The following is a 26584-nucleotide window of genomic DNA, read 5'->3' on the forward strand; positions in this document are numbered from 1 at the left end:
CATCCACACATGAATCCTGGAAAAACCATAGCTTTGACTAGACAGACCTTTGTTGGCAATGCTATGTCTCTGCTTTTTAATATGCTGTCTAGGTTGTTCAATAGCTTTTCTTCCAAGGGGCAAGCGTCTTTTAATTTCATGGCTGCAGGCACCATCTGCAGTGACTTTGGAGCCAAAGGAAATAAAGTCTGTCACTGTTTCCATTGTTTCCCATCTGTTTGCCATGAAGTGATGGGACCAGATGCCATGATCTTAGTTTTTGAATGTTGAGTTTTAAGCCATCTAGTCATCAGACTAGCTTGATACATTTGTGAATGCAAGCCCTGAAAATAAGAGTAACCTCAGGGAAAGTGACTTTGAAGGTCACTGGGATTTAATTACAGAACTTGTACAGGAATGGGGAAACAGAGTCTCTCAGAGGGCACAAACAAAACCTTGTATGCACCAGGACCCAGGAGAAAGGAGCAGAGTCCCCACTAGAGACTGAGCCAGACTTGCCTGTGAGTGTGAGGGAGTCTTGGGCGGAGGCATGGGTCAGCAGTGGCCTGCCGTGGGGTCAGGGGCACTTGACTGCAACAGTCCTGGGAGGCATGGTGTTCTGGCATAAGTCCTTTAGGAGGAGGTCGCTGTTACCCCTACCATAGTTTGGCTTCAGGTCTAAGTACAGGAAGAGAACACGGGCCCACCCATCAGCAGAAAACTGGGTTAAAGACTTACTGAGCACGGCCTTGCCCACAAGCACAAGATGGGCAAAACGTTTCCCCACAGCCAATCAAATCCTTCCCCACAGCCAGTCCCTCACATCAGGAAACTTGCACAAGCCTCTTATTCTCATCCATGAGAACGCAGACAGAATGAAAACCACAATCACAGAAAACTAACCTAACTGATCACATGGATGACAATCTAATTTCATTCTAACTCAGTGAAACTATGAGCCATGCCATGTAGGGCCATCCAAGATGGACAGGTCATGGTGGAGAGTTCTGACAAAACGTGGTCCACTGGAGGACAGAATGGCAAACCACTTCATTATTCTTGCCTTGAGAACCCCATGAACAGTATGAAAAAGCAAAAACATATGACACAGAATGTGAACCTCTAGGTTGGTAGGTGTCCAATATGGTACTGGAGAAGAGTGGAGAAATAGCTCCAGAAGGAATGAAGAGGCGGACCCCAAGTGGAAACAATGCCCTTTTGTGGCTGGTGGTGAAAATAAAGTCTAACGCTGTCAAGAATGATATTGCATAGGAACCTGGAATGTTAGGTCCATGAATCAAGGTACATTGGGAGTGATCAAACAGGAGACGGCAAGAGTGAACATCGACGTTTTAGGAATCAATGAACTAATCAGAACTGGAATGGGCAAATTTAATTCAGATACCACTATATCTACTACTGTGGGTGAGAATCTCTTAGAAAAATGGAGCAACACGCATTGTCAACAAAAGAGTCCAAAATGCAGAACTTAGGTGCAATCTCAAAAATGACAGAATGATCTCCATTCATTTCCAAGGCAAGCCATTCAATAACACAGTTATCCGAGTCTATGCCCCAAACACTAATGCCAAAAAAGCTGAAGTTGAACAGCTCTATGAAGACCTACAAGATCCTCTAGAACTAATGCCAAAAGAAGGGTGTCCTTTTCATCATAGGTTACGGGAATGCAAAAGTAAGAAGTCAAGAGATACCTTGAGTAACAGGCAAGTTTGGCCCCGAAGTAGAAAATGAAGCAGGGTAAAGGCTAACAGAGTTTTGCCAAGAGAACATACCGGTCACAGCAAACTCCATCTACCAACAAAACAAGAAATGACTCTACACATGGACATCACCAGATGATAGATAGTGAAATCCGATTGATTACATTCTTTGCAGCCAAAGATGGAGAAGCTCTATACAGTCAGCAAAAACAAGACCAGAGCTGACTGTGGCTCAGATCATGAACTCCTTATTGCCAAGTTTAGACTTAAATTGAAGAAAGTAGGGCAAACCACTAGGCCATTCAGGTATGACCTAAATCAAATCCCTTACGATTATACAGTGGAAATGACAAATAGATTCAAGGGAGTAGATATGACAGACAGAGTGCCTGAAAAACTATGAACAGAGTTTTGTGACATTGTACAGGAGGTGCTGATCAAAACCATCCTGCAGAAAAAGAAATGCAAAAAGGCAAAATGGTCGTTTGAGGAGGCCTGATAAATAGCTGAGAAAAGAAGAGAAGTAAAAGGCAAAGGAGAAAACGAAAGATATACCATCTTGGAGTAGAGTTCCAAAGAATAGCAAGGAGAGACAAGAAAGCCTTGCTAAATGATCAGTGCAAAGAAATAGAGGAAAACAATAGAATGGGAAAGACTAGAAATCTCTACAAGAAAATTAGAGATACCAAGGGAATACTTCATGCAAAGATGGGCACAATAAAAGACAGAAACAGTATGGACCTAACAGAAGCAGAAGATATTAGGAAGAGGTGGCAAGAATACTTCCAGAAGAACTATACAGAGATGATCTTAATGAACTGGATAACCACGATGGTGTGATCACTCACATAGAGCCAGACATCCTGGAATGTGAAGTCAAGTGGGTCTTAGGAAGCACCACTATGAACAAAGCCAGTGGAGGTGATGGGATTCCAGCTGAGCTATTTCAAATCGTAAAAAATGATGCTGTAAAAGTGCTTCAGTCAATATGTCAGCAAATTTGGAAAACTCAGCAGTGGCCACAGGACTGGAAAGGTCAGTTTTCATTCTGATCCCAAAGAAAAGCAATGCCAAAGAATCTTCAAACTACCACACAATTGCTCTCATTTCACAGGCTGGCAAGATTATGCTCCAAATCCTTCAAGCTATGCTTTAGCAGTATGTGAACTGAGAACTTTCAGCTGTTCAAGCTGCATTTAGAAAAGGCAGAGGAGCCAGAGATCAAATTGCCAACATCTGTTGGATCATCGAAAAAGCAAGAGAATTCCAGAAGAACATCTACTTGTGCTTTATCGACTACGCCAGAGACTTTGACTGTGTGGATTACAACAAACTGTGGGAAATTCTTAAAGAGATGGGAATACCAGACCATTTGACCTGCCTCCTGCCAAACCTGTATGCAGGTCAAGAAGGAACAGTTAGAACCGGACATGGAACAACTGACTGGTTCCAAATTGGGAAAAGAGTACGTCAAGGCTGTATATTGTGACTCTGTTTATTTAACTTGTGTGCAGAATACCTCATGTGGAATGCCTGGTTAGATGATGCACAAGCTGGAATCAAGATTGCTGAGAGAAACCTCAGATAGGCAGATGATACCACCCTAATGGCAGAAAGCAAAGAGGAACTAAAGAGCTTCTTGAGGAAGGTGAAAAAGTAGAGTGAAGAAGCTGGCTTAAAACTCAACATTCAAAAACTAAGATCATGTCATCCGGTTCTATCACTTCATGGCAAATAGATGGGAAAACAATGGAAACAGTCAGAGACTTTATTTTGGGGGGCTCCAAAATCACTGTAGATGGTGACTGCAACCATGAAAGTAAAAATCGCTTGCTCCATGGAAGAAAAGCTATGAACAACCTAGACATCATATTAAAAAGCAGAGACACTACATTGCCAACAATGGGCCATCTAGTCAAAGCTACAGTTTTTCCAGGATTCATATATGGATGTGAGAATTGGACTATAAAGAAAGCTGAGTGCCAAAGAATTGATGCTTTTGAACTGTGGTGTTGGAGAAGACTCTTGAGAGTCCCTTGGACTGCAAGGAGATCCAACCAGCCAGTCTTAAAGGAAATCAACCCCGAATTTTTACTGGAAGGATTGATGTTGAAGGTGAAGCTCCAATAGTTTGACCACTTGATTTAAAGAAAAGACTCATTGGAAAAGACCCTGCTTCTGGGAAAGATTGAAGGCAGGAGTTGAAGGGGATGACAGAGAATGAGATGGTTGGGTGGCATCACTGACTCAATGGACATGAGTTTGAACAAACTTCAGGAAATAGTGAAGGACAGGGAAGCCTGGCGTGCTGCAGTCCATGAGGTAACAAAGAGTTGGACAACAACAACAAGAGGGCTCTGGATTATCACCAATAAACTAGGCCTATGATTTTGGCCATGTTATTGGATTCATCTCATTTGTGAATAAAGAGATACAACTGGATATTTTTATTGTGATTGTCATGATCAGTATTGAATATTTATAGTAGGTTGAAAGGTAGATGAAGACTATGACAAGTAGATTGATAGGTAGATAGACAGATGTATAGCAGTGGCAAATGTTGGAACTGAACTCAGATTTGTCTGACATTGTGATGAAACTCTATAACATCTCTTAATGCTACTTATAAACTGAAGTTAGCTGTGATTCAAGACAGAAAGGGCAATTTGTTGCTTGCAGTCTGCCTTGTAAAGGTATTCCAGCTGCCACCAGTATTCACAAACACGTTCAGTTTAGATTTACACATTTCTCCTAGGAAACTGTCAAAGAAGATCATATTAGAGTATTTTGTCCATTAGCATAAATGTATAATAGCTTCAAGGTGGTAGGTCAGAAATGAAAGAGGTTGATCAATGTTTAATCATTACAAACTTAAGTCATTGCCCTTTGAACTTCCAGTCACGCAGACCAAGCAAAGCAGAGGACTCCTACAGTTTTGGATCTGGTGCTTTCTCCTTATTCATGTTTATCCTAACTGTACAACATTTTATGTGGAATTATTGAAATGAAATCTTATTGTGACATTTCTGAGTAGTTGTGCACATTTTCCTGGGGAGAAAAGGAATAATAGAACAAAATGAAGAAAAAAACAGAAATGAAAGGTGATAAAAGTAGCAACAGTAAACTGTCTTTTTAGGGACCTTTGGAAGTCTGGACATCATCTGAGACCAATAATTACTCTCAGTGTGTCTTCAAACTTCCAAATTTCTTTGTTCTTCTGAAAGGAACTTATTTCACATTATTTTTGTTGTTCAGTTGCTCAGTCGTGTCCAACTCTGTGACGCCAAGCACTGCAGCATACCAGGATTCCCTGTCCTTCACCATCTCCAGGAGCTTGCTCAAACTCATGTCCATTGAATAAGTTTTGCCATCCAATCATCTCATCCTCTGTCGTCCCCTTCTCCTCCTGCCTTCAATCTTTCCCAGCAGCAGGGTCTTATCTAATGAGTTGGCTCTTTGCATCAGGTGGCCAAAGAATTGGAACTTCAGTTTTGGCATCAGTCCTTCCAATGAATATTCAGGACTGATTTCCTTTAGGATGGACTGGTTGGATCTCCTTGTAATTCAAGGGACTCTCAAGAGTCTTCTGCATCACCACAGTTCAAAATCATCATTCCTTTGTTGCTCAGCTTTCTTTATAGTCCAACTCTCACATCCATACATGACTACTGGAAAAACCATAGTTTTGACTAGATGGACCTTTGTTGTCTCTGCAATTAATATGCTGTCTAGGTTGGTCATAGGTTTTGTTCCAAGGAGCAAGCATCTGTTAATTTCATGGCTTCAGTCACCATCTGCAGTGACTTTGGAGCCCAAGAAAATAAAGTCTCTGTTTCCATTGTTTTCCCATCTATTTGCCTTGAAGTGATGGGACCAGACACCATGATTTTAGTTTTCTGAATGTTGAGCTTTAAGCCAATTTTTTCACTCTCCTTTTTCACCTTCCTCAAGAGGCTTTTTAGTTCTTCGATTTCTGCCATAATGGTGGTGTCATCTGCATATCTGAGGTTATTGATATTTCTCCCGGCAATCTTGATTCCAGCTTGTGATTCATCAAGCCTGGCATTTTGCATGATGTACTCTGCATAGAAGTTACATAAGCAGGGTGACAGTATACAGCCTTGAGGTACTATTTTACCAATTTGGAACAAGTCTGTTGTTCCATGTCCAGTTCTAACTGTTGCTTCCTCACCTGAATATAGGTTTTGCAAGAGGTAGGTAAGGTGGTCTGGTATTTCCATCTCTTGAAGAATATTGCACAGTTTGTTGTGATCTACACAGTCAGGAAAAACAAGACCAGGAGTGGACTGTGGCTGAGATCATGAACTCCTGATTGCCAAATTCAGACTTAAATTGAAGAAAGTGGGGAAAACCACCATGCGATTCAGGTATGACCTAAATCAAATCCCTTATGACTATACAGTGGAAGTGAGAAATAGATTTAAGGGACTAGATCTGATAGAGCGCCTGATGGAGGTTCGTAACATTGTACAGGAGACAGGGATCAAGACCAACCTCGAGAAAAAGAAATGCAAAACAGCAAAATGGCTGTCTGAGCAGGCCGAGCTTGGAGAATTTTGAGCATAATCTTGATAGTATGTCAAATGAGTGCAATTGTGTGATAGTTTGAAGACTGTTCAAACTAGGGCATTGCCCTTCTTTGGAATTGGAATGAAATGGACTTTTTCCAGTCCTATGGCCACTGCTGAGTTTTCCAAATTTGCCAGTATATTGAGTGCACCACTTTAACAGTATCATCTTTTAAGATTTGAAATAGCTCAGTTGGAATTCCGTCACCTCCACTAGTTTTGTTTGTAGTGGTGCTTCCTGAGGCCCACTGGACTTCACCCTCCAGGATGTCTGGCTCTAGGTCAGTGATCACACCATCATGGTTACATGGGTCTTTAAGATCTGTTTTGTAGAGTTCTTCAGTATATTCTTGACACTTCTTCTTAATAATCTTGTCATTGAAGTTACTAGTGAGATTTGTTATTAATGAATCTTGTGCTCCTTTCTAGAATTCTGTTGTGTCAATCTGAATGTCAGCTTCCTCATTTGAGATATAACATTTTAATGGCATATATGCTTTAACTGTTTTTTTTTTCCTGAATGCTCTTTTTTTTTCCCCATTTATTTTTATTAGTTGGAGGCTAATTACTTTACAATATTGTAGTGGTTTTTGTCATACATTGACATGAATCAGCCATAGATCTACATGTATTCCCCATCCCGATCCCTACTCCCACCTCCCTCTCCACCCGATCCCTCTGGGCCTTCCCAGTGCACCAGGCCCGCGCACTTGTCTCATACAGACTTTCGGACTCTGTGGGAGAAGGCTTTAACTGTTTTTAATGCTTCCTTCAGAAATGTTGCATTTGCAATTCTTTCCCTTAGAAAAATCTTTCTGGATTACCTGGTATCTAGTGTCTTACCATCTTTTGAGACTTTATTGACTGCTAATACTTAATATAGGTTGCTCTCCTGTTTCCCTGGTTTGCCATTTCATAATATTAAAAATTATCAATATTTACACAAAAATGGTGTGAATATTGGCCTCAGGTTTTTCATGCTTAAGCAAAATTCAGGAAATGGTGTTCTAATCTTAATATATGCCTTGCACAAAATTGTTCTGTTGTTTCCCTACTGTAAAAATGAGCTGCTTCTTTGAGGAAAATAATAGGCTTGCAGTCATATCTCAAAATGTTAATAAATGGTTATTTTTCTTAAAAAGAACTATTTTCTACGATGACATGGGAAGTATACATCAAGCATTTCTACTACATTCCAAAGTCCTATGTCCCAAGGAAAATCATTTGTATGAGCTGAACTACCCTTTTTCATGGAATGCAATTTTTATTTGAAAGAAGGAATGACACTGAAAGATCTATAAAACTTAGTGAAACAATGAATTACTTTTTAAAAATCTTACATTAGTACAAGTGACATCCAGTGTGCAAAATAGGCTTATCAATTTTAATGCAACAGAATAGGAAATAGTGATATTGTTTCAGGCCCACTGAGAAAATAACTTTTAAGAAACTATCACTTGTGTAGTTTTAGTTTTGTATCAAAGATACACATCCACAAATAACAGGAAAGGTTATTAAAAATATTACTCCTACATATGTATGGTCCTTTTTATTTTCATAGATTTCAATCAAAATAACGGATTCAGTGCAAAAGCAAACATAAAATCCAGTGAGACAGACAAGGAAAAGACTTGCAAAAATATAAAAATGAAAAAACTTCCACTGTTCCCACTATAGAGTTTATTTGGAGAAATAGTTATTTTCATATAAACTAACATGGGTTATTAACATTATTCTAAGTAAATTAGTTAAAAAATTTTAAACTGTTATTTCTACTATGGAAAATATCGACAGAAGTAACCACATAAACAAAATTATCCTTGGGGTCCTCATTAATTTGTAGGACTGTATAAATATCCTGACCAAAATGTTCTGAAACTATCTGACTACACAGTCGCGGGACCAGGACTCAGGGACAGTGTGACTGCAGAGTTCTCTGTGCAGGAGAGGAGGGATCAGGGCAAAGTCCCAGGTACCGGATGTGGTTCTCAGGATCTCAGCGTCTCAGAGTCAAGGGCCTTGTTTGGGGCGGGGGCTGTCTGTGTTAGGATCCCTAGTCTCCTCGAGTTTCACTTTCTCTTCGCAAACTGTGTTGTGCCTTTCTGCCGGGACACTCGTGTCGCGGCCCTAGTTCTCACTGCCATTGGGTGTCTGGTTTTTAGAAGCCAATCATCGGCCCTACGTTTCCAGGTTATAAAGTTTCTACCGGTTCCCACGCCCACCCCCACCCTCCACCGGGACTCGGTTTCTCCCCAGACCCCGAGGATACCGGTCATGGGGCCGCGAACCCTCCTCCTGCTGCTCTCGGGGGTCCTGGTCCTCACCGAGACCTGGGCGGGTGAGTGCGGGGTCGGAAGGGAACGGCCTCTGCGGGAAGGGGCGAGGGGACCGCCCGGGGATCGGGGGTTGGGGGGAGGACCCCCAGAGAAGGAGCCACCCCGCCGCCCTCGCTCAGACCCGTCCTGTCCCACCTCGTCCCGTCCTGTCCTTCCCCTGCTTCCCGCCCCCTTTTCTCGCCCCCAAGAAGTCTGGGTCTTTCTTCGACTTTGTCGGTCTCACGTGCCCCTAGCCCACTCCCCTCTCCCGGCCCCATCACCTCTGACCCGGGACCCGCGCCAGGAGGATGTCGGGCCGGATCTCACCCCCTCCCCGCCCCCAGGCTCCCACTCCCTGAACTATTTCTGCACCAGCGTGTCCCGGCCCGGCCTCGGGGAGCCCCGTTTCTTTGCCGTCGGCTACGTGGACGACACGCAGTTCGCGCGGTTCGACAGCGAGGCCCCGAATCCGAGGATGGAGCCGCGGGCGCCGTGGATGGAGCAGGAGGGGCCGGAATACTGGGAAGAGATTACACGAGATGCCAAGAAAGCTCAACAGAGATTACGGTCAGGCTTGAACACCCTGCCCGGTTTCTACAACCAGAGCGAGGCCGGTGAGCGACGCGGACCCGGGTCCAGGTCACGACCCCCATCCCCAGGGACTGGCTGGGGTCGCCCCGAATCTCTGGGTCCGAGGGTCACCCCGACATTGAGGGACCCTCACCGCTCCCCGATTCGGGAGTAGGCGGGGGCGGGGCGGGCACTTGACCCGGTTTCATCTTCAGTTTGGATTGAATCACCGCGGGTGGTCGGGGCGGGTCAGGGTCTCACACCCTCCAGTGGGTGTTTGGCTGCGACGTGGGGCCGGACGGGCGCCTCCTCCGCGGGATCTGGCAGAACGCCTATGACGGTGCGGATTACCTCGCCCTGAACGAAGACCTGCGCTCCTGGACCGCGGCGGACACGGTGGCTCAGATAACCAAGCGCAAGTGGGAAATCTCCGGTGAGGCTGAGTTCCAACGGAACTACCTGGAGGTCAAGTGCGTGCAGTGGCTCCGCAGACACCTGGAGAACGGGAAGGACACGCTGCTGCGCGCAGGTACGAGGGGCACCGGGCCTCCCTGATCTCCTCTCAGGCTGGAGCCGGCTTTCCACGAGGAGAGGAAAATGGGGTCCTTCTGGGAACACCGCCCCAACTTCTTGTCTGGAGAGGGGGGGATCTCCCCAGGTTTTCATATTCTGTAGAAGACAGTGACACACCAGTGGTCCCACTTCTCTGAAGGACAGTTAAAGCATTCAGTGTTTTTGGAGAAGAAGCAGAAAAGCATCCCTGAAATAACTGGTCAGTGGTGCCCTTTGACGCTGACTGCCATCTTGTGAACCATGACTTTCTCTCTCAAGGCCTATTCTCACCCTGAGACCATCTTAGGAGGCCAGACTCCAGCTTTTCTGAGACTTTCAGCCTCCACCCAAATCAGGACCATTGCTCTGTATTTTCCCCTTACATGGAGTCTCCTATGTTGGCACTCACCCTGACTCCAGAACTTTCCAAGAACTAGGAGTTTTGCCCAGACCACAGATTCCAGGCTGGTGTCTGGTGTCTGTGCTGCTTCTTTTCAAACCCGTTATCTCACCCATTCTCAGTATGGTCACGTGGTTCTGCTTCAGTGGCCCATGGAGTGTGAATTTTCTGATTCTTCCTCTTCAGACCCTCCAAAGGCACGTGTGACTCATCACCCCATCTCTGACCGTGAGGTCACCCTGAGGTGCTGGGCCCTGGGCTTCTACCCTGAGGAGATCTCACTGACCTGGCAGCGAGACGGGGAGGACCAGACTCAGGACATGGAGCTTGTGGAGACCAGGCCTTCAGGGGATGGAACCTTCCAGAAGTGGGCAGCCCTGGTGGTGCCTTCTGGAGAGGAGCAGAGATACACGTGTCATGTGCAGCACGAGGGGTTTCAGGAGCCCCTCACCCTGAGATGGGGTAAGGAGGGGGTAGGAGTGGAGATTCCTCTCAGATAAAGCAGGAACCCTTCTGGACACCATCAGCAAGGTCAGGACTGAAGCCTGAAGTCTGGCCCCTTCCCTTTCTTCCACAGAACCTCCTCAGCCCTCCGTCCTCATCATGGGCATCATTGTTGGCCTGGTTCTCATGGTCACTGGAGCTGTGGTGACTGGAGCTATGATTTGGAGAAGGAAGTGGTCAGGTAGAAAAAGGAGGGAGGAATCTGAGTTTTCTTGTCTCACTGGGCAGGTTTCTGGCCCAGGTGGAAGTTTGGCTGCCTCGTTACTGGAAAGTACCCTCCACACACATGTGGAATCTGAGCTGATGCTATGACTGACCCTTCTGTAAAGTACATGTAAAAATGAGAGACAAATTTTTCATCTTTATAACTCCGTTTTGGGGCCTGTTTCTCAGCGTTTGAAGGTCAGGAGGGAATGTCCCTGCTGAAGCCAGACCTCCAGGAGGGTAGGTGGTCCAGTTCCCTCACGTCTCCTTCCTTCATGTTCCTGAGCCTATCCTGGATTTTTGGTCACAGTTCTGAAACGTTATTTGTCGTCCAGACTAGGGAGTTCCTCTAGAGTCTCATGACTCAGTCTTCTCCCTGGTCTCTCATGTGGTACTTTCTTCTCACAGGTGAAAAAGGAAGGGGCTACACGCAGACTGCAAGTAAGTACAGAGGGAGTGTGATTCCTGAGACTCTTGTGAGGGTGTAGATAGGAGGCCATGGGGGACTCACCCTCCTCAAAGCGGTTTCTCTAGTTTCTCTCCTGTGGGTTCTGACCACGTCCTGGTCTTGTTCTCCCCCAGGCTGTGACAGTGCCCTGGGCTCTGATGTGTCTCTCACGGTTCCTAAAGGTGAGACCCTGGAGAGTCTAGATTGGGAGAGGACTTGGAGCAGAGGGGACACACTGGGTGGTGGGGATCTTTGAGTGGGACATGTGAGCATATGGGGGGCTGTGGAGAATGTGAGTGCTTACATGACAGACCTGAACTGGTTCCCGATTCTTTTCTCTCACAGTGTGAGACAGCTGCCTTGGGGGGACTGAGTGATGCTCAGTCCCACTGTGTGACATCAGATCCCAGGACCCCTCTTTCTGCAGCTGCATCTGAATGTGTCTGTGCTCCGATTAGCATAACGTGAGGAGGTGGGGAGACCGCTGACCTCTTCCAATCCAAACTCCGGGATTTAAAATGCGGTGCCTAATAGTCACAGCCTTGGATCTTTTCTGAAGAGAAAATATCATTATGTGTAGAGTGCAGACTGGTCGGCATGAGAGGGAGGGGTGATCAGATCTTGTGGGGAAAGTACAGGCAGCACTGATGTCAGTGTGAACGGATGATGTGCTGTAGCTGCCATGAGAGAGCAAGTGGCCTGAGTTCACATTAATAAAGATAGAATACAGAGGCATCTACACTCATCATTCCAGTGTCCACTCCAGGCCAGATCCCACAAAGGAACTTTCGCCCCCGCTGGGGCACAGTGTCACTGCTCACACAGTGAGCCCCTCATGCTGGACGTGGACCCCGTGCTGAGGACGGCTATCACTGAGGCTCCTGACAACTGGAGGTGGTGTGACTCCCACTCTCGACACCCTTGTCAGATGCATCCTGCATAGTTCCAGCTTCTCTGTGTCACAATGGCCTGAGTAGAGTCTGACATGTGGTCACCTGAGTGCTGGGACCTCAGCTTCATGCTGTGTGCTCTAGCAAGAATATTTGGGAAAGTGGGTTTTCTTCTTTAACGGAGGAAGGTGGTCTCTGCCTCCTACCAAGACTCTTTCAGTGTGGAATTTTCCTAATCTAGAAATGCTCCTAGTGAGGGGGAGAGAGGGATGGACAAGAATGTCAAATTTCAATTGTTAGAGCAAAGATCTGGAACTGGACCTTGATCTGGTACAATGTAGGCACTCGGGTTTGACTGAAAGAACAAGTGACTAATAAATGACATCCAGGGTAGAGATCTGCTTGCTTACTTGTTTGTTTTGTTTTGTTTTCATTGGAGTGTAATTGATTTACAATGCTGTGTCACTTTCTGCTGGACAGTACAGTGCATCACCTATAAATACATTCAGTGTTTCTTAGATTCTTTCCCCATATACACCATTAGAGAGTGCTGGGTAGAGTTCCCTGTGCTATGCAGTATCCACAGCACTTTAAAGTGCCGCCCAGATGGTGGTGAAGGGAGATCCTAGGAGGATGGCTCTGCTCCAGATGCAGAAGAATCCTGACCAGGTGGGAGCACGTCAGAAGGGTCCAGGATAACATTTCCAAAAAAGGAAAAACTGATGGAATATCCAAAGTATCCATACTTCGTGAAAGAGTCATGCAAACAGAGCAGTCATTAGAGCTGAATTCATGAGAGCTTCATAGAACATAATCAGCAAAAACAAATCCTCATCAAGAGGCTCTTTAGTTCTTCATTTCTGCCATTAAAGTGGTATCATCTCCTTATCTGAGGTTGTTGATACTTATTTCTCCTGCACTTTTGATTCCAACTTGTGATTCATCCATCCGGCATTTTGCCTGATGTATTCTGCATATAAGTTAAATAAGCAGAGTGACAATGTACAGCCTTATTATACTCCTTTCCCAATTTTAAACCAGTCTGTAGTTCCGTGTCTGGTTCTACCTGTTGCTTCTCCACCTGCAGACAGGTTTTCAGTAGACAAGTAAGATGGTCTGGTATTCCCATCACTTTAAGACTATTCCACAAGTTTGTTGTGATCCACACAGTCAAAGGCTTTAGCATAGTCAATGAAGCAGAAGTAGATGTTTTTGTGGAATTCCCTTGCTTTCTCTGTGATCCAACAAATGCTGGCAATATGATCTCTGGTTCCTCTGCCTTCTCTAAACCCAGCTTGTACATCTGGAAGTTCTCAGTTCACATACTGCTGACTCCTAGCTTGAAGAATTTTGAGCATAATTTTGCTAGCATGTGAAATGAGTACAATTGTACAGCAGTTTAAATATTCTTTAGCATTGCCCTTCTTAGGGATTGGAATGAAAACTGACCTTTTCCAGTCCTTTGGATCGCTTCATTTCCTCATATGTAGAAAAGCATTAAACCCTTTCATGGTGAGATCAGCTCCTTGTGACTAGCAGAAAACCTTGGGAAGGTAAGTACTTGATTGCACTGAACTCCCCCTTTACCAAAATCATATATACTGACCTTCCCTCCCTACCTCTTTGGAGCTGTTTCTCAGAGCTATCTGAGGTGCTGTCTCCCAGGCTGCAGTCCTCATTTTGCCCCAAATAAAACTTAACTCACAAGTCTTTAGTTGAACATCTTTTTAGTTGACCTGTGTATTAGTCATGGAAAAGAAAAAGCTGAATGAACTAAATATGATCAGTCTATAAATAAAGTGGGAAACTGAAGGAATGGGAAGACTGAAAGAAAGCAATTACTTAATTATTGCATCAGCCACTGTGTGATGCGACAGACAGTGGCTGTGACAGAAAAATCAAGCAGTGGTTCTAATAAGGCATCGTGTTTAGAGATTTGGAAATAAAAGCCAAAAGAATCAGCTAAACATTATTCAAAGTGGTCTGCTTTCCTATGGGAAAGCAGAAATTGAGAAGAATCAGGATTATAATAAGAGTCTGTATCACGAGAAATCATGCACAGATATTTGACTTCTTAATTTACAGCCAGTGGTGCCTTTGATGAAATAATCACACAAGAAAATGAATGAGGATGAAAGTTTATGCTTAATGAAAGCTGAGTACAACAAATGACACTTGAGAGTTTACTAAAATGCAAAAATACTCCAATGGAAACATGCATGCACAACTGCGTGAATCACATTAACCTTGAAAACCGTGAAAGAATATATCATCCCATTTGGATAAACAGATATGGAATGAGTTCTCTATTCCCATTAGCTTACTGTGCATCGTGTGCACCAGCAGGGAGGGAACAAGACCTGACTGGGTACTCAGCCTGGTGCTCAGTGTCCTAGAGGGGTGGGGTGGGGAGGGTGGGAGGGAAGTTGCAGAGGGAGGAGATACATGTAGACTTAGGGCTGATTCACAGTGCTGTGTGGCAGAAACCGATACATTATAATGCAAGTATTCTCCAGTTACAAATAAAATATAAAATAAAAATAATTTTAAAATAATAAAATAAATAACACACATAAAAGAAAAAGTGCTATTAAGACCAGAACTAGGAACTGAATTCAGGCCTCCTGGCTGCAGATTCTAAGCTTCCCCTGTTAAACTGAGGAGCTGAGTCTGACACGAGGACTGGAATTCTGGGTGTGTGAGGCCATTATGATCAGTTGGCTCAGTCTGGAATTGATCCCGGTCTTGTAGGCTAATAGGCTCTGGGGAAAAAGAAAAACCAATAAATAACTGACCAACTGGTTGCAGAATAATGCTTTGCATTCCCTCAGAGATTCTCCTTCAGTTGCTTCAAAGTCAGATTCTGCCTTCCTCTGAGGGAAGGACACACCTGTTCTTTTTTCCCCTCCTTTTTCCCAGCTCTTGCTGAACTCCTCCCCTGGCTCCACCAACATCATCACCTGTCCGTGCTGCCACCACCCTCTGCAACAGGGACAGAAGTCGCAGGACACAAGGACAAGATCCAGGAGTGAAAACCCAAGGCCTTTCCGCCTTGAACCCAGATCCATTCGCTAACGCAATGCAAGGCTCCCTCACAGACAGGACCCAGCTCCATGTTCCTCCAGCCCGGGAGTGGACACACACACACAGCTCCTTCCTCTCCTCAGTTCTTAGCCTCCTCACCTGCACAAGCACCTGCTCCACCGCCCAGTTCCACCTCAACCCTGATCTCCACCTTCTGCAGCCCCCCTCCCCCTCATCCCCAGCCCTGAGCCAGCAGCTCCGAACTGGAAAGCCCATCCGGAGGCCCAGGGGACAGCAGCCCTGTCTAGAAACACTGGGCTGCCGTGGACTCTGCCCATGAATGGACCCTGGAGCACCCCTGGCCTCGCCCCAACCCTCACTCTCTGCCCAGGCTTCTAGGCTGCACTTGGCCTTTCCTGCTCCTTCCTGGGAATCCCAGCTCCACTCCAAGTGCTGGGCTGGGCTGAGGCAGAGCAGGCCCTCCTGCCTTGCTCAGCCAGGGAGTCAACCAGGACCCGCCCTCACTACCTGCAGGGGATCTGCTTTTCAATGTGGATTGGGGTTCTTGAGAACTTCCCCAGAATGAGGCTGTACCTGGCCTCCTCTGCACCCTGGGACTGCCATCCCACCCTCCACCTCCTAGCGGGAGCGCCCCATTTGAATTCCTGTTTCATTTAATATGCATGGAAATCCTCTTAAGGTCTGCCACCTGAAATCATAAACAATTTTGTTGAACACTAAAAACTTCAAAAGTGATCTTGAGAAATTAGCACATGATTTTCACAGTTTTCCTGGCAAATGCCCCAATACATACAAGACAACCATTTATGCCCCAGAGGAACCAGAGTTGATGTTCCCCAGAGAAGAGCAGGAGAAACTACAGATCTGCTGGGTCCCTGCTCTGGGTGCTACATGGACAGAGCCTGCTGCTGTGAGAACTAACCACCCCTGTATGCCCAGGCCGAAGGCCGACTGATAAGGGAATTAGGTTTGGGGATAAGAAACCAAGCCCCCAACAAGGCAACTGACACAGAAGAGGTGGCCTCGACAGGAGCCGAGTCTCTGCCACCTTTTTCCTGTTCCACGTTCTGCCTTTGCGCTTTGCCACACACAAAGCTCTGCTTCTCTTTTCCTCTCCACTCAACCCACTTGATGATGGGGAAATCAAAGTGATCATCCCTTCCTCAAAATCTACAAGGCAGTGACCACCATGAACAAGGGAACTGACTCAGGGGGCAGGGTGAGTCCACAGAGCGCAGACCCAGTGTCCTGCTCTAAAGAGCCCTTGGACTGTGTCCCAAGGGGCTAGGTAGGAAAAACCTGGAGATAGGATAAACTCAGTGACCCCAGTTGCCTGAGGATTGACTGGTCTCCTCTCCTCAAATGGTCAAGGGATATCTACCAGTCCTCCATATTATGGGGAAGGAGAGCCCAGCAAGCATGCGGGCACTTGATGGGAACTTGCGAAAGGTGCAGGCTGGGAGTGATCCAGCAGACACTCAACTCAGAAGATGGTTCATGGAGGAGGAATTTGAGAGGCTGCCAGACATCTCTAAGTGGGGCCTGGCAAGGGGACATCACATGCAGGGCTCTGACCATCCACCGACCCCTAGTTTGAGCTTTATGATTCTTTCACTTGGATTCTTAATAATGACTGAAAATCCGGGGGAAGAAATGAAGACAGGCACTTAGGTCACCACCTTTCCTCTGAATTCCTCTTCAGGTTTTTATCGCCTCCTCACCAGGTACAGACACTTTACTAAAGGTTCTCTCTGGTTCCTGGATCACCTAGACCCTCCCAACCAGCACATGATTCAACACATGCTCCCCAGACAAGCCCCAGTGAGCCTGACAGAAAACAAACAGAGCGGAGAACGGAGCAGGGAGCTAAATCCTCATCGCTGCCGAATCTCACGCAGAGCACCCCCTGCCCAGATTTCTCACCTGGCCTCCCTGTAGCTGACACTGTCTTCCTCAACAAGAGACAAAATCCGATGATAAAAACAACAGCAACAGGAACGCTCACAATCCACCATGATCTCTGGTGCACCAGGCTCTTTCCTGAAACAGGACCTTATTATATACAACCCGGGCACCCCAGAGCCACAACCTGCTCTCCTCTCCCTGACCCTGGCCTCTGACCCTCCCAGGGCCACAACCCCCTCCAGGCTCACCCCAGTCTCACCCAAGGGTGCGAGGTGTGTACTGTGATTCCCGCTGTGTTCCACAAGGCACTTGACCCGCTGCTCCTCTCCTTGGGGAATTATTATGGTTTCCCAGGTGTAGTAGGTCCCGTTCCCATCAGGCTGGATACCCCCAGACTCCAGGGTGTCCTGGCTCATGGGTTCCTCATCCCGAAACCAGACCACTGAGATATTCCGGGGAAAGAAGCCAAGAGCCCTGCATGTGAGGTGGACCATGCCCTCCGAGTCCTGGCTGCGGGTCACATTCACGGCTGGCGGCACTGTGGGGAGAAAGCACAGAGCCAGTGAGGCCCACGGCCAAGCCCTGCTCCCTGAAGGAGGACGGGGCGCACAGGGCTGCTCCTCCTCACTGTCACCTCTGGCTGAGCCCTCTTCCCCCCAGGCCTGCTCCAAGTCTGTTCTGCACCCTGGGGCCCAAGTCCTCCGGCGGGGAAGAGGAGGGGTGGGATGGGCCTCACTCTCTTGGATCCACAGTTGATGCTGGGGAGGGAGCTGTGAAGGGTGGGCTCCTGGGAACTAGAGGGGATTTTCTGAATCAGGCAGGCTGGGAGCCAGGGGCCCATCCCTATCTAAGGGCCTCCTCTGCTGCCTGACACCCACCTCTGCTCGTACAGATTGTGTCAGAGGACCCGCTGCTCCACTGGACCATTGACACAGGGGCAGTTCATTCCCCCAACCTACCCATCTTTCTACAGTGGATTTAAAAGAACAGGAAAGAAACCCCAGGACACCATGCCAACAGACCACATAAGTGCCCAGAGGACAGGGAGGGTCTCCGTGGGCAAGTCGGGATGGGTGGCTTTAAGATCCGGGCAGAGGAAGGGCCTGGCCCAGGGTCAGTACCTGTCCTCTCCATGAAGCCCGTCCAGGATTCCAGGTAGGCCCGTAATCCTCTACAAAGTTCTCCCTGCATGTGTGCCCGGTAATGCTTGCTTAGAAAGCCGTCTGTGTCCCAGGACTTCTCCATTTCCATGGCCAAGGTCCGAGTCGAGGACTGGGGCAAGGTACATCCGTGGGCCTCCGGGTAACAGGAGAGGAGGAGCTCCCCATCGAAGTGGAGAAGCCGGAAGCCCTGGGGTTGGCTGTCTTCACGGATCTCACAGCCCACGGTCTCCTGGAGGGAATGTAAGCCTGCCCCATCCCCACCCCCCAAGCAGTGACTCCTCTGGTCCCGAGGGCCTCTGTTCTCCCACCCAAGTGAGAAAGTCCAGATAGAGGGCTCCCCCGTGCTCCCCTCCATGTCTTCCCTGTGCTGCTGAACTCACAGACCCCAATTCCTCACCCCCATCCCCAAATTCAGAGGAAAGAGGCCCGTGCTCTGGGCTGCAGACCCTCTTGGAAAATGCCCCACAGCACTCTCGCCCCCTCTGCCCTCTCACCTCTTTTCTCCTTCTGCAGGGACAGGATTTCTGCTAGAAGTTTCCTGAGCTCCTTCCAGGTCTCGTTCAAGTCCTTGGACACTGTCTGCCACACCTCTGCTCCCAGCCTTTCAGCCCACCGTCCCCGGAGCTCTGCCCTGCCTTTCTTGTGATCATAGTTCAGGAAGTTCTGACCATCCAGGTATCCCCCAGCAGAAAACCTGGACTGCACAAAGCCATCCCGGGACAGCACCGTAGTGTTGTAAGAAAGCCTGTGGGATCCTGGGGAAGGAGGAACCGCAGATGAAGCTGCTTTCTGGGAGACAAGTGCACATCAGATGTTTAACAGACAAGTTCTGTGTCCTGACCTGCTCCAGCTGCTGAGGATGCAGAAGAAGCATGTGTTTTATGGACAAGAGTGAGGATTTCCATACAGGAAAAATGGGAAAGAGAAGGAGGGAGAGGGGAATCGAGGAGCGGAGGGAGAGTGTGGAGATGGACACACATGTAGGGCAAGTGCCAGGGCAGGGAGGCGTCGGCTCCCTAAGGGTCCAGGCAGGAGGGCAAGGGAGAGGCAGGAAGAGGGAGAGGGGAGGTGGAGTCGGAGGCAGGGAAGGGCAGTGTCAGACCCAGGACCAGAGGCATCCCTGGTCAGAGGGGGGTCAGGAGATGGAGATCAAGGGCTGCCCCCCCTGGTGCAGGCTCATCATGGACAAGGTGGGCTCCAGGGAGGCTGAGGCAGGAGGCGGAGGGGCCTGAGGGGCTGGGCTGTGGCCCCAAGAGAGATGAAGGTGGCCAGTAAGCTGGGGGAGGTGAAGGAGTGGGTCTGGGCCCAGAGTGCAGAGAGGCCTGGTGAGGCCATGGGTGGGGGGTGTCCCCTGGGAGGAGTCAGTCCATGTGCACAAGGGTCATGGAGAATTAGGAGTAGGGTGGCAGGAGAAGATAGAACTGAAGGCCAAGGTGCACACTGGGAAGCACCTACGTGGTGGGAGGGGTTGGAGGGAGTGACGTCACACCTCCACGGAGGGTCAGGGTCAGGCATCCAGCAAGCAGGGTTGGGGGCCTGGGAGAAGACTCCCTGTAGGAAAGGCCTGCTGACCTAGCGGCATAAACAAGGATTTTGGATTCAAGATTGAGATAGTGAGAGCCCACTGGGGTCATGGAACCAAAGAGAGGGTGATGAAGGCTATGGAAGTGGGCAGTGAACCAAGGGCAGTATTCCTACTGTGGGAAGGGAAGAGATTGCAGAGGAGATGAGGTGAGGGCCTGGGATTGAGGGGCAAGGGATGAGCATGGCTCAGGGGTGACCCCCCCCCCCCCGTTGGGTTAAGGTAAAGACAGAAGAGGAGGGACGCCCTGGGTGAGGGAGAGGGTAAGGTGGAGATTCTGGGCACCAGGGGGCCTGTGATTGATGAGAACTTGGTGAGGGCCCAAGGCACTCGGACAATGTGTGAGCAGGGCAAGGTGCCATGGTGGGAGCTGCAGCGGGACCGGGGCAAGTGGAGTCCAGCACCTGTGGCCTGGAGAGTGGAGGAATCCAGAGGATGAGGTTTAGGATGCACGAGTGGGGGAGGGGCTGTGTTGGTGAAAGCCCCCCTTGGAAGAGGGCCAAGAGCAGGTGCCTGGACAGGGGCGGAGGTAGGAGGATGGGTGTCAAGTGGGGGACAGGTCCTCCCCCAGGGGCTGGGCTCTGTGCTCAAGACCCAGGGATCATTGGCAGGAGAGCTCCCCCTGGTAACGAAAATAGGGCAGTGAGGGTGGAGGCGAAAATCCATGGGTAAAAGTCATACCTAGAAACGTAAGGTTAGTGAAAGCTGAGGGGAGGTAGAAGCCTTGCAGATGACCGATCCTCGCAGGAAAAGACCCATGAGGGGAGGGGAGGGACCTGTAGCGGGAAAAGGGATGAGGATGGGGACGCCCTAGGAAGAGCTCAGAGAACGGTAGAGAGGAGGGGCAGCGGCGGGGGGGGGGGCAGCACGGAGGGGGGAGGGCAAATCCCGAGGGGGCTCGAGGGCCAGCAAGGGAGGAGGTAAGGAGAGATTCAGTTGTGGGACCACAGGCACAGCGGAAAATTAGAGTTCACGTTAGTTGGGGAGGGGCGAGTAAGGGGGGAGGGGAGGGGAGACCACGGAAATCGCAGGAAGAATCCTTTGGTCCCAAAGCCCGCAGACCTAACCTCCATCAGTGATCAGGAGACGCCACAGTGCCCATAGCAGTAGGAAGAGTGTGGATCGAGCTTGCCCCTTCCCAGAGGCCCGGGTCACTAGAAGAAGCGCCCTAACTCTCGGGGCTGAGGACCTTGAACGCCGTCTGCCTGGAAACTCCTTGTTTCCAGCGGCCAGATTAAGAGACTGCAGATCTAAGAATAAGAGAGGATAACTTTCAGGGGCCGAAGAGGGCGCCCCACAGACGGCTAAGAAGTGATCGCCTGAGCCTGGGACCTGGAAAAAACCTCGACGCCATTCAAGACAGCAGCGGGGAGTCCGGGGGGTGGGGGTTGGTGCGGGGGGTAGCGGCAGGGAGCGGGATGGGGACCAGGCTGCCTTGTCAATTAGGGGAATCTGAGGACTGAGACATGTGATGAGGAGGAAACCGGGGAGGGCAGGTGGGGCAGAGAGAGCAGAGGCTAGGTACTGGAAAGAGACTGAAAAGCGGGATGCAGGGCTCGCCACACGCCGTGTGAAGTTCCCGGCCGCTCCTAGACCTTACACCACCACCCCCGCCCCCCACCTTCCTCCCACCCCACCCCCAACTCCTCTATTCGCTGAACCCCCGCCGCAATTGAGACGGTCCCCGCGACGCTCACCGAATCCCATCGAATGCTAACCACACGGACCCCTGAAACCACCCCGGGCTCCGTCCGGACTGAGACCTCAATGAACCCCACTCACCGGTGGCGGTACCCGGGAGCACAAAAAAGGCAGCGCCGGCTAGAAACGGCCAGACAAGAGAGAGCCCCATGGCCCAGATCATGTCTCCGTGCCAGAGGCTCAGGGACCGCAGGAAAGCTGGCGGACCCGAGGAACCGCGGCGGGGAACTGAGCTGTGGTTAAGGCGAGTTGGAGAATTATTTCACCCGCCGCGGGTCCAGGACCCCACCCCCGGCCCCGGCCCCGCCCCCTCTGTTTGGTTAGCCGGTCACCTTCGGCTCCTCAGTTCAGTTCAGTTCAGTGGTTGAGTCACATGACTCACATGAACCACAGAACCACATGAACGGCAGAACTCCAGGCCTCCCTGTCCCTCACCAACTCCCGGAGTTTACCCAAACTCATGTCCATTGAGTCAGTGATGCCATCCAACCATCTCATCCTCTGTCGTCCCCTTCTCCTCCTGCCTTCACTCTTTCCCAGCATCAGGGTCTTTTCCAATGAGTCAACTCTTCACATGAGGTGGCCAAAGTACTGGAGTTTCAGCTTCAGCATCAGTCCTTCCAATTAACACCCAGGACTGATCTCCTCTAGGATGGAGTGGTTGGATCTCCTTCCAGTCCAAGGGACTTTCAAGATTCTTCTCCAACACCACAGTTCAAAGTATCAATTTTTCGGCGCTCAGCAATCTTCACAGCCCAATTCTCACATCCATACACAACCACTGGAAAAACCATAGCCTTGACTAGACGGACATATGTTGGCAAAGTAATGTCTCTGCTTAGACAACTGCAAAGGCTTCCTAAACACAGGTCTGTCCCCAGTTATAACCATAAGGCCCCAAGCCATCCACAGCTGCCCCATCTGCAGAATTAACACACAATGTCTCTACTCCATCATTAAGTGGCAGCTGCCACAACCAGCTAGGTGGCACCATTCTTCCATTTCTCTGTGACATCAGGATGCCACCACTTACACATCACTCTCCTATGGGTTACTCTCCTCTGCCTTCCAGCCCATCAGAACAACAGATCCTAAAAGAGCATCCCAATTAGATGGTGGTAAGGGTGGCACAACCTTGGGATTATACTAAAAACTACTTAACTGTTTGCTTTAAAAGGGTGAATTAAGTGATATATGAACTATATTTCAAAAATACCAATAATGCCATCCTGAAAGTCCTCTTCTACTGAAAGCTGTGCTTTATCCCCAAAGCCATCTTTTGGTCTTTGGAATATGTCCACCATGGTCCTCAAACTTGACTGCTTATAGAACCACCTGGAGAGTTTTTACTGTCCATATCTCTAGGCCATGGCCAAAACCAATTGAATTAGTATCCCTTGGGTTGGACCTAGGCTTCCTATCCTTTAAAGCCCCCTCACTGAATCCAGTTTTAGAATAACTGGTCTAGACCTTGTTGAAATGCTGATGGAACCAAGTGTGCCCTGCCTTGAACCCCATCTGACCATTTTATACACCCCCCCCATTAGACAATGAGTCACTTTGGGATTAGGAACTGTGTTCATTTCATGTTTGCGTCCCCGCAAATGCTTTTAAAAAGTTGTACTCTGCCTCTCATTACTAACCATTCCACTAAGATCCTTATGCAATACTTTTGCTGTGGACCCAAATGTCATGCCTCAGAAAGTTTTAACACATCTTAGATTTCACATCAGTTTTGTTAATTACTTTGACCATCATAATTTATTTAGCAGGTCAGAGATTGGATCCTGTCCCATCCCAGAGAGATCTTTTTCACTGCTAAAGCCCACAAGTGAAAGTGGACCTCCCCCCGAGTAGAAGAGTGGATGGAGCCTGCCTCCCAATGCAGGGAACATGGGTTCCATCCTTGGTCTGGGAAGACTCCACAGGCCCGGGAGCAGCTGAGCCCCTGTACCAACTGGGCTTCCCTGGTGGCTCAGACAGTAAAGCGCCTGCTGTAATGCCGGAGACCTGGGTTCGACCCCTGGGTCGGGAAGATCCCCTGGAGAAGGAAATGGCAACCCACTCCAGTACTCTTGCCTGGAAAATTCCATGGATGGAGGGGCCTGGTAGGCTACGGTCCACGGGCTCCCAAAGAGTTGGACACGACTGAGCAACTTCACTGGTTCACCACAACTACGGAACACCCCCTCCCCGCTCTAGACCAGCTCCTGGCAACTAGAGAAGCCCCCCTGCAGCAACAACGACTCAGAGCAGCCAAAAATAAATAAATAAATGAGTAGTGAAGGTATAGACAGGCAGATGGAAGCCAGCTCTCCTGACAGCTAGACAAGCCTTTTCCTCCAAGTCAGTCTTCTTTCCAAGACTTGCTGGGTTTGGCTGCTCCAGCAAGCCGGTTCACTTAGGTGAATCCTCTCCCTCTCCCCTCAAAGAATTTTAATACTAACGTTACCATGATACGTTTGTTTCCCAGCATTTCGGGATTATTGTAATGAGAGATAAAGCCAACTATTCTGCGTGGGAAGTAGGAGTCCAGACTGGGGGGCTCCTCCCCCAGCACACATCGCAGCTAGTCCGGGGTACCAAGTGCTTTTCATCCGCCCACCCGGCCTCCAGACTCCCCTGCTTTGCTCTATAAACTACTTTTTCTCCATTCTTCCTTTTGTACCCCTGGACTCACCGGCACACGGGCCTCTTTCTCTCCGCAGACGTCTGGTACCACTACAAGGTCGGGAAAGGAAACAGAAAACGACCCGACAGTTGGGAGTTTACATAACCCAGGGCGGGGCTCGGCAAACCCTCGGAAGATCACCCCTCCCCTCTAACTCTGGCTTAAAGGGAAGAAATGCTGTTCGTGGATTAAAAAAAAAAAAAAAGCAGAATGAAGGAATTTATGGGCAGGCTGGGAGAGGAGTGAGCTGCATTTAGGTTTCTCGTTCTCAAACTGCTCAACAATTAACATCTGCAGTCTGCAGGCTGTGAAAACGCAGATCTGTCCGGGTCCACGGAAATTCCCAGTTGTAGGTCCGAAGGGAGATACCGGAACCCGATTTATTTCAAGCACTCTCTGGGTCGATTCTGAATAGGTTTTTCCCGAGCGCCCGAGCCCACGGGGCCGCTCTGGAATTCTAGGATCCAAGTACATTCCCCGCCGCCTCGCGTCGCCCCGGGAAGGAAAGAGTCCGCGGCGGAGCTGGCCTTTGAATCCGGTCCCGCCCACGGCAGAGGCAAGCAGAAACTGAGGATCCAGGAAAATATACACACACTGAGGTTCTGTCAACGTTAGGGAGGAAACTAGACCCAGAGTGACTTCCTTCAAAGACCGGGGTGACTTCCTGAAACGATACAATAGCTGCAGAGCCGTGAGGTGCTTCAGCCTTTGCAAAATGCCAGAGTGAGCTCTGACTTGGGCTTTGGTCCTTGACCGGCCCCAGATGAGTGACGTGTGCTTGAAAACGAGGGGATAAACTGTATAAGTGGGAGTGGAAAAGGAAGGAGGGAAGGGGAAAGGTTGAAAAAAGAAAAAGATAGGAGAAAGGGAGAAAAAAGCTACAGGGAAGATGAATTTTTAACTGTAATTTTACGATTTCTAACATCTTTATTCTTCATCTAGATCTGTCTTTTTTTTCAAGTTTGCTGTAACTGTTTGGTCGCTCTCTGAATGCATACCTAGACGGCTGTTTTTGTTACTGCCCAACCACTGGGGAGTAAATGGCCTAGTCTCTCCCTCCAGATGGGCAAGGCATAGCTCTCAGCAAAAAGACAAGGTGTCCTGTTTCTTTTGTTTACCTAACCAAAAGACTCATTCCAAAGAGATTTATATTTTAAAAATCAACTTTGAAAGTACATACTTTACATAAAACACCTATTTGAAACAGAGTTGGTTGAGTTTTGCCAATTGACATGCCCATGTCACCACGATGAAGATGTAGAACTATTGTTGTTTAGTCGCTAAGTTGTGTGCAGCTCTTTGCGACCCCATGCACTGTAGCCTGCCAGGTTCCTCTGTTCATGAGATTTTCCAGACAAGAATACTGGAGTGGGTTGCCATTTCCTTCTCCAGGGGATCTTCCTAAACCATGGATCGAACCTGGGTCTCCTGCATTGGTGAGTGGGTTCTTCACCACTGAGCCACCAGAGAAGCCCCAGAGTCACCTAGGGTGGGGGTCAAATTCCCTCAAAGAAATATCATTAAGAGAAAATCTTTGTGACACAAATGCTCAAACAAAACCAACACCAGAAAACCAAAATGCTAGTTCAGATGAGATCTCTGAAGCTGGCTGTAATTCTTTGTGGGACGTGTTAGGTAGAAAGGATAACTCTATTTAGGGCTATAGCTCAGTAGCCCCTACATCCCGGGAGCCTCAGAAAGGACCCTGGATCTTCAGCTGCCCACAGGGAGGTTATTCCTGGGGCAAAAGTAGAATCTTCTTGAATTCTTAGTTGCTTAGTTGCTCCCAGCCATGTGGGATCTTAGTTTCCTGACCAGGGAGAGTTTCCTGCATTGGAAGGCAGATTTTTAACTACTGGACTGCCAGGGAATGATCTTTTAAATTGACCTTTTAAATTGACATTTTAAATGACGATATGATCTTTTAAGCTGTGAATTAGAGCATGTCCTCGCCACCACACTCCGAAGAACACTGCAGTGTCTACCCTTCTTAGAATGAACTCCCAGCCCCTCATCACTGCCGACAAGCCCCTCATGACAGGGCCCCTCTGGCCACCCTAGCCTCAGTCCACCACTCTCAGCCCAGCTCCTTCGTCGACACACACGGGCCTCTAACACTGCTCGGTCCTGTACAGGGCTCCTGGCCCTGCTGGGACTCCCCAAAAGCACCCCTTCTCCAGAAACTCACCTGGTTGGTTCCCCCTTCCATTCAGGTCTCTGGTCCAGTGGCCCAAGGTCAAGGCCTCAGAATCGTGGTGTCTAACAAACCCTGAATTATTGCCCCTGCTAGCGCCACTGCCAATCTTCTAGCCCAGCCTTAATTTTCTCCAGAGCAGTTATCAGTG

At 48.7% G+C, this 26584-nt stretch overlaps 2 protein-coding genes across 32 annotated transcripts in view; one reads left to right on the plus strand and one right to left on the minus strand.

Moving 5' to 3' along the window:
• The window catches only part of LOC122697304 (BOLA class I histocompatibility antigen, alpha chain BL3-7-like), a 210274-nt gene that overhangs the window by 51704 nt on the left and 131986 nt on the right, over positions 1-26584 (plus strand). For 2 of the 22 annotated variants that reach the window (XM_043907977.1, XM_043907979.1), the window contains exons 1-6: positions 8467-8627; positions 8949-9218; positions 9428-9703; positions 10313-10588; positions 10704-10811; positions 11243-11275. The exons of 11 other annotated variants lie outside the window; for them this stretch is intronic. In XM_043907977.1, coding sequence (XP_043763912.1) covers positions 8564-8627; positions 8949-9218; positions 9428-9703; positions 10313-10588; positions 10704-10811; positions 11243-11275 — 1027 coding nt within the window. In that variant the 5' untranslated portion in view covers positions 8467-8563. Of the gene's footprint in view, positions 1-8404; positions 8628-8948; positions 9219-9427; positions 9704-10312; positions 10589-10703; positions 11276-11416; positions 11554-11627; positions 12570-26584 lie in introns of those variants that run through there. 9 more of the 22 variants (XM_043907963.1, XM_043907965.1, XM_043907976.1 and 6 more) reach the window with 8 other exon arrangements.
• LOC122697302 (MHC class I polypeptide-related sequence B-like) overlaps positions 1-26584 on the minus strand; it is a 183139-nt gene that overhangs the window by 14068 nt on the left and 142487 nt on the right. The window contains exons 1-7 of one of the 10 annotated variants that reach the window (XM_043907941.1): positions 22021-22072; positions 20935-21117; positions 18780-19040; positions 18244-18531; positions 17382-17660; positions 17141-17257; positions 14295-14934 (exon numbers count right to left, since the gene is read on the minus strand). The exons of 1 other annotated variant lie outside the window; for it this stretch is intronic. In XM_043907941.1, coding sequence (XP_043763876.1) covers positions 14810-14934; positions 17141-17257; positions 17382-17660; positions 18244-18531; positions 18780-19040; positions 20935-21117; positions 22021-22066 — 1299 coding nt within the window. In that variant the 5' untranslated portion in view covers positions 22067-22072 and the 3' untranslated portion in view covers positions 14295-14809. Of the gene's footprint in view, positions 1-14294; positions 14935-15880; positions 15906-17140; positions 17258-17381; positions 17661-18243; positions 18532-18779; positions 19041-20934; positions 21118-21649; positions 21872-22020; positions 22075-26584 lie in introns of those variants that run through there. 8 more of the 10 variants (XM_043907942.1, XM_043907940.1, XM_043907948.1 and 5 more) reach the window with 8 other exon arrangements.

Source organism: Cervus elaphus, chromosome 7, assembly GCF_910594005.1.
Source record: "Cervus elaphus chromosome 7, mCerEla1.1, whole genome shotgun sequence".
Classification (NCBI taxonomy): Eukaryota; Metazoa; Chordata; class Mammalia; order Artiodactyla; family Cervidae; genus Cervus; species Cervus elaphus.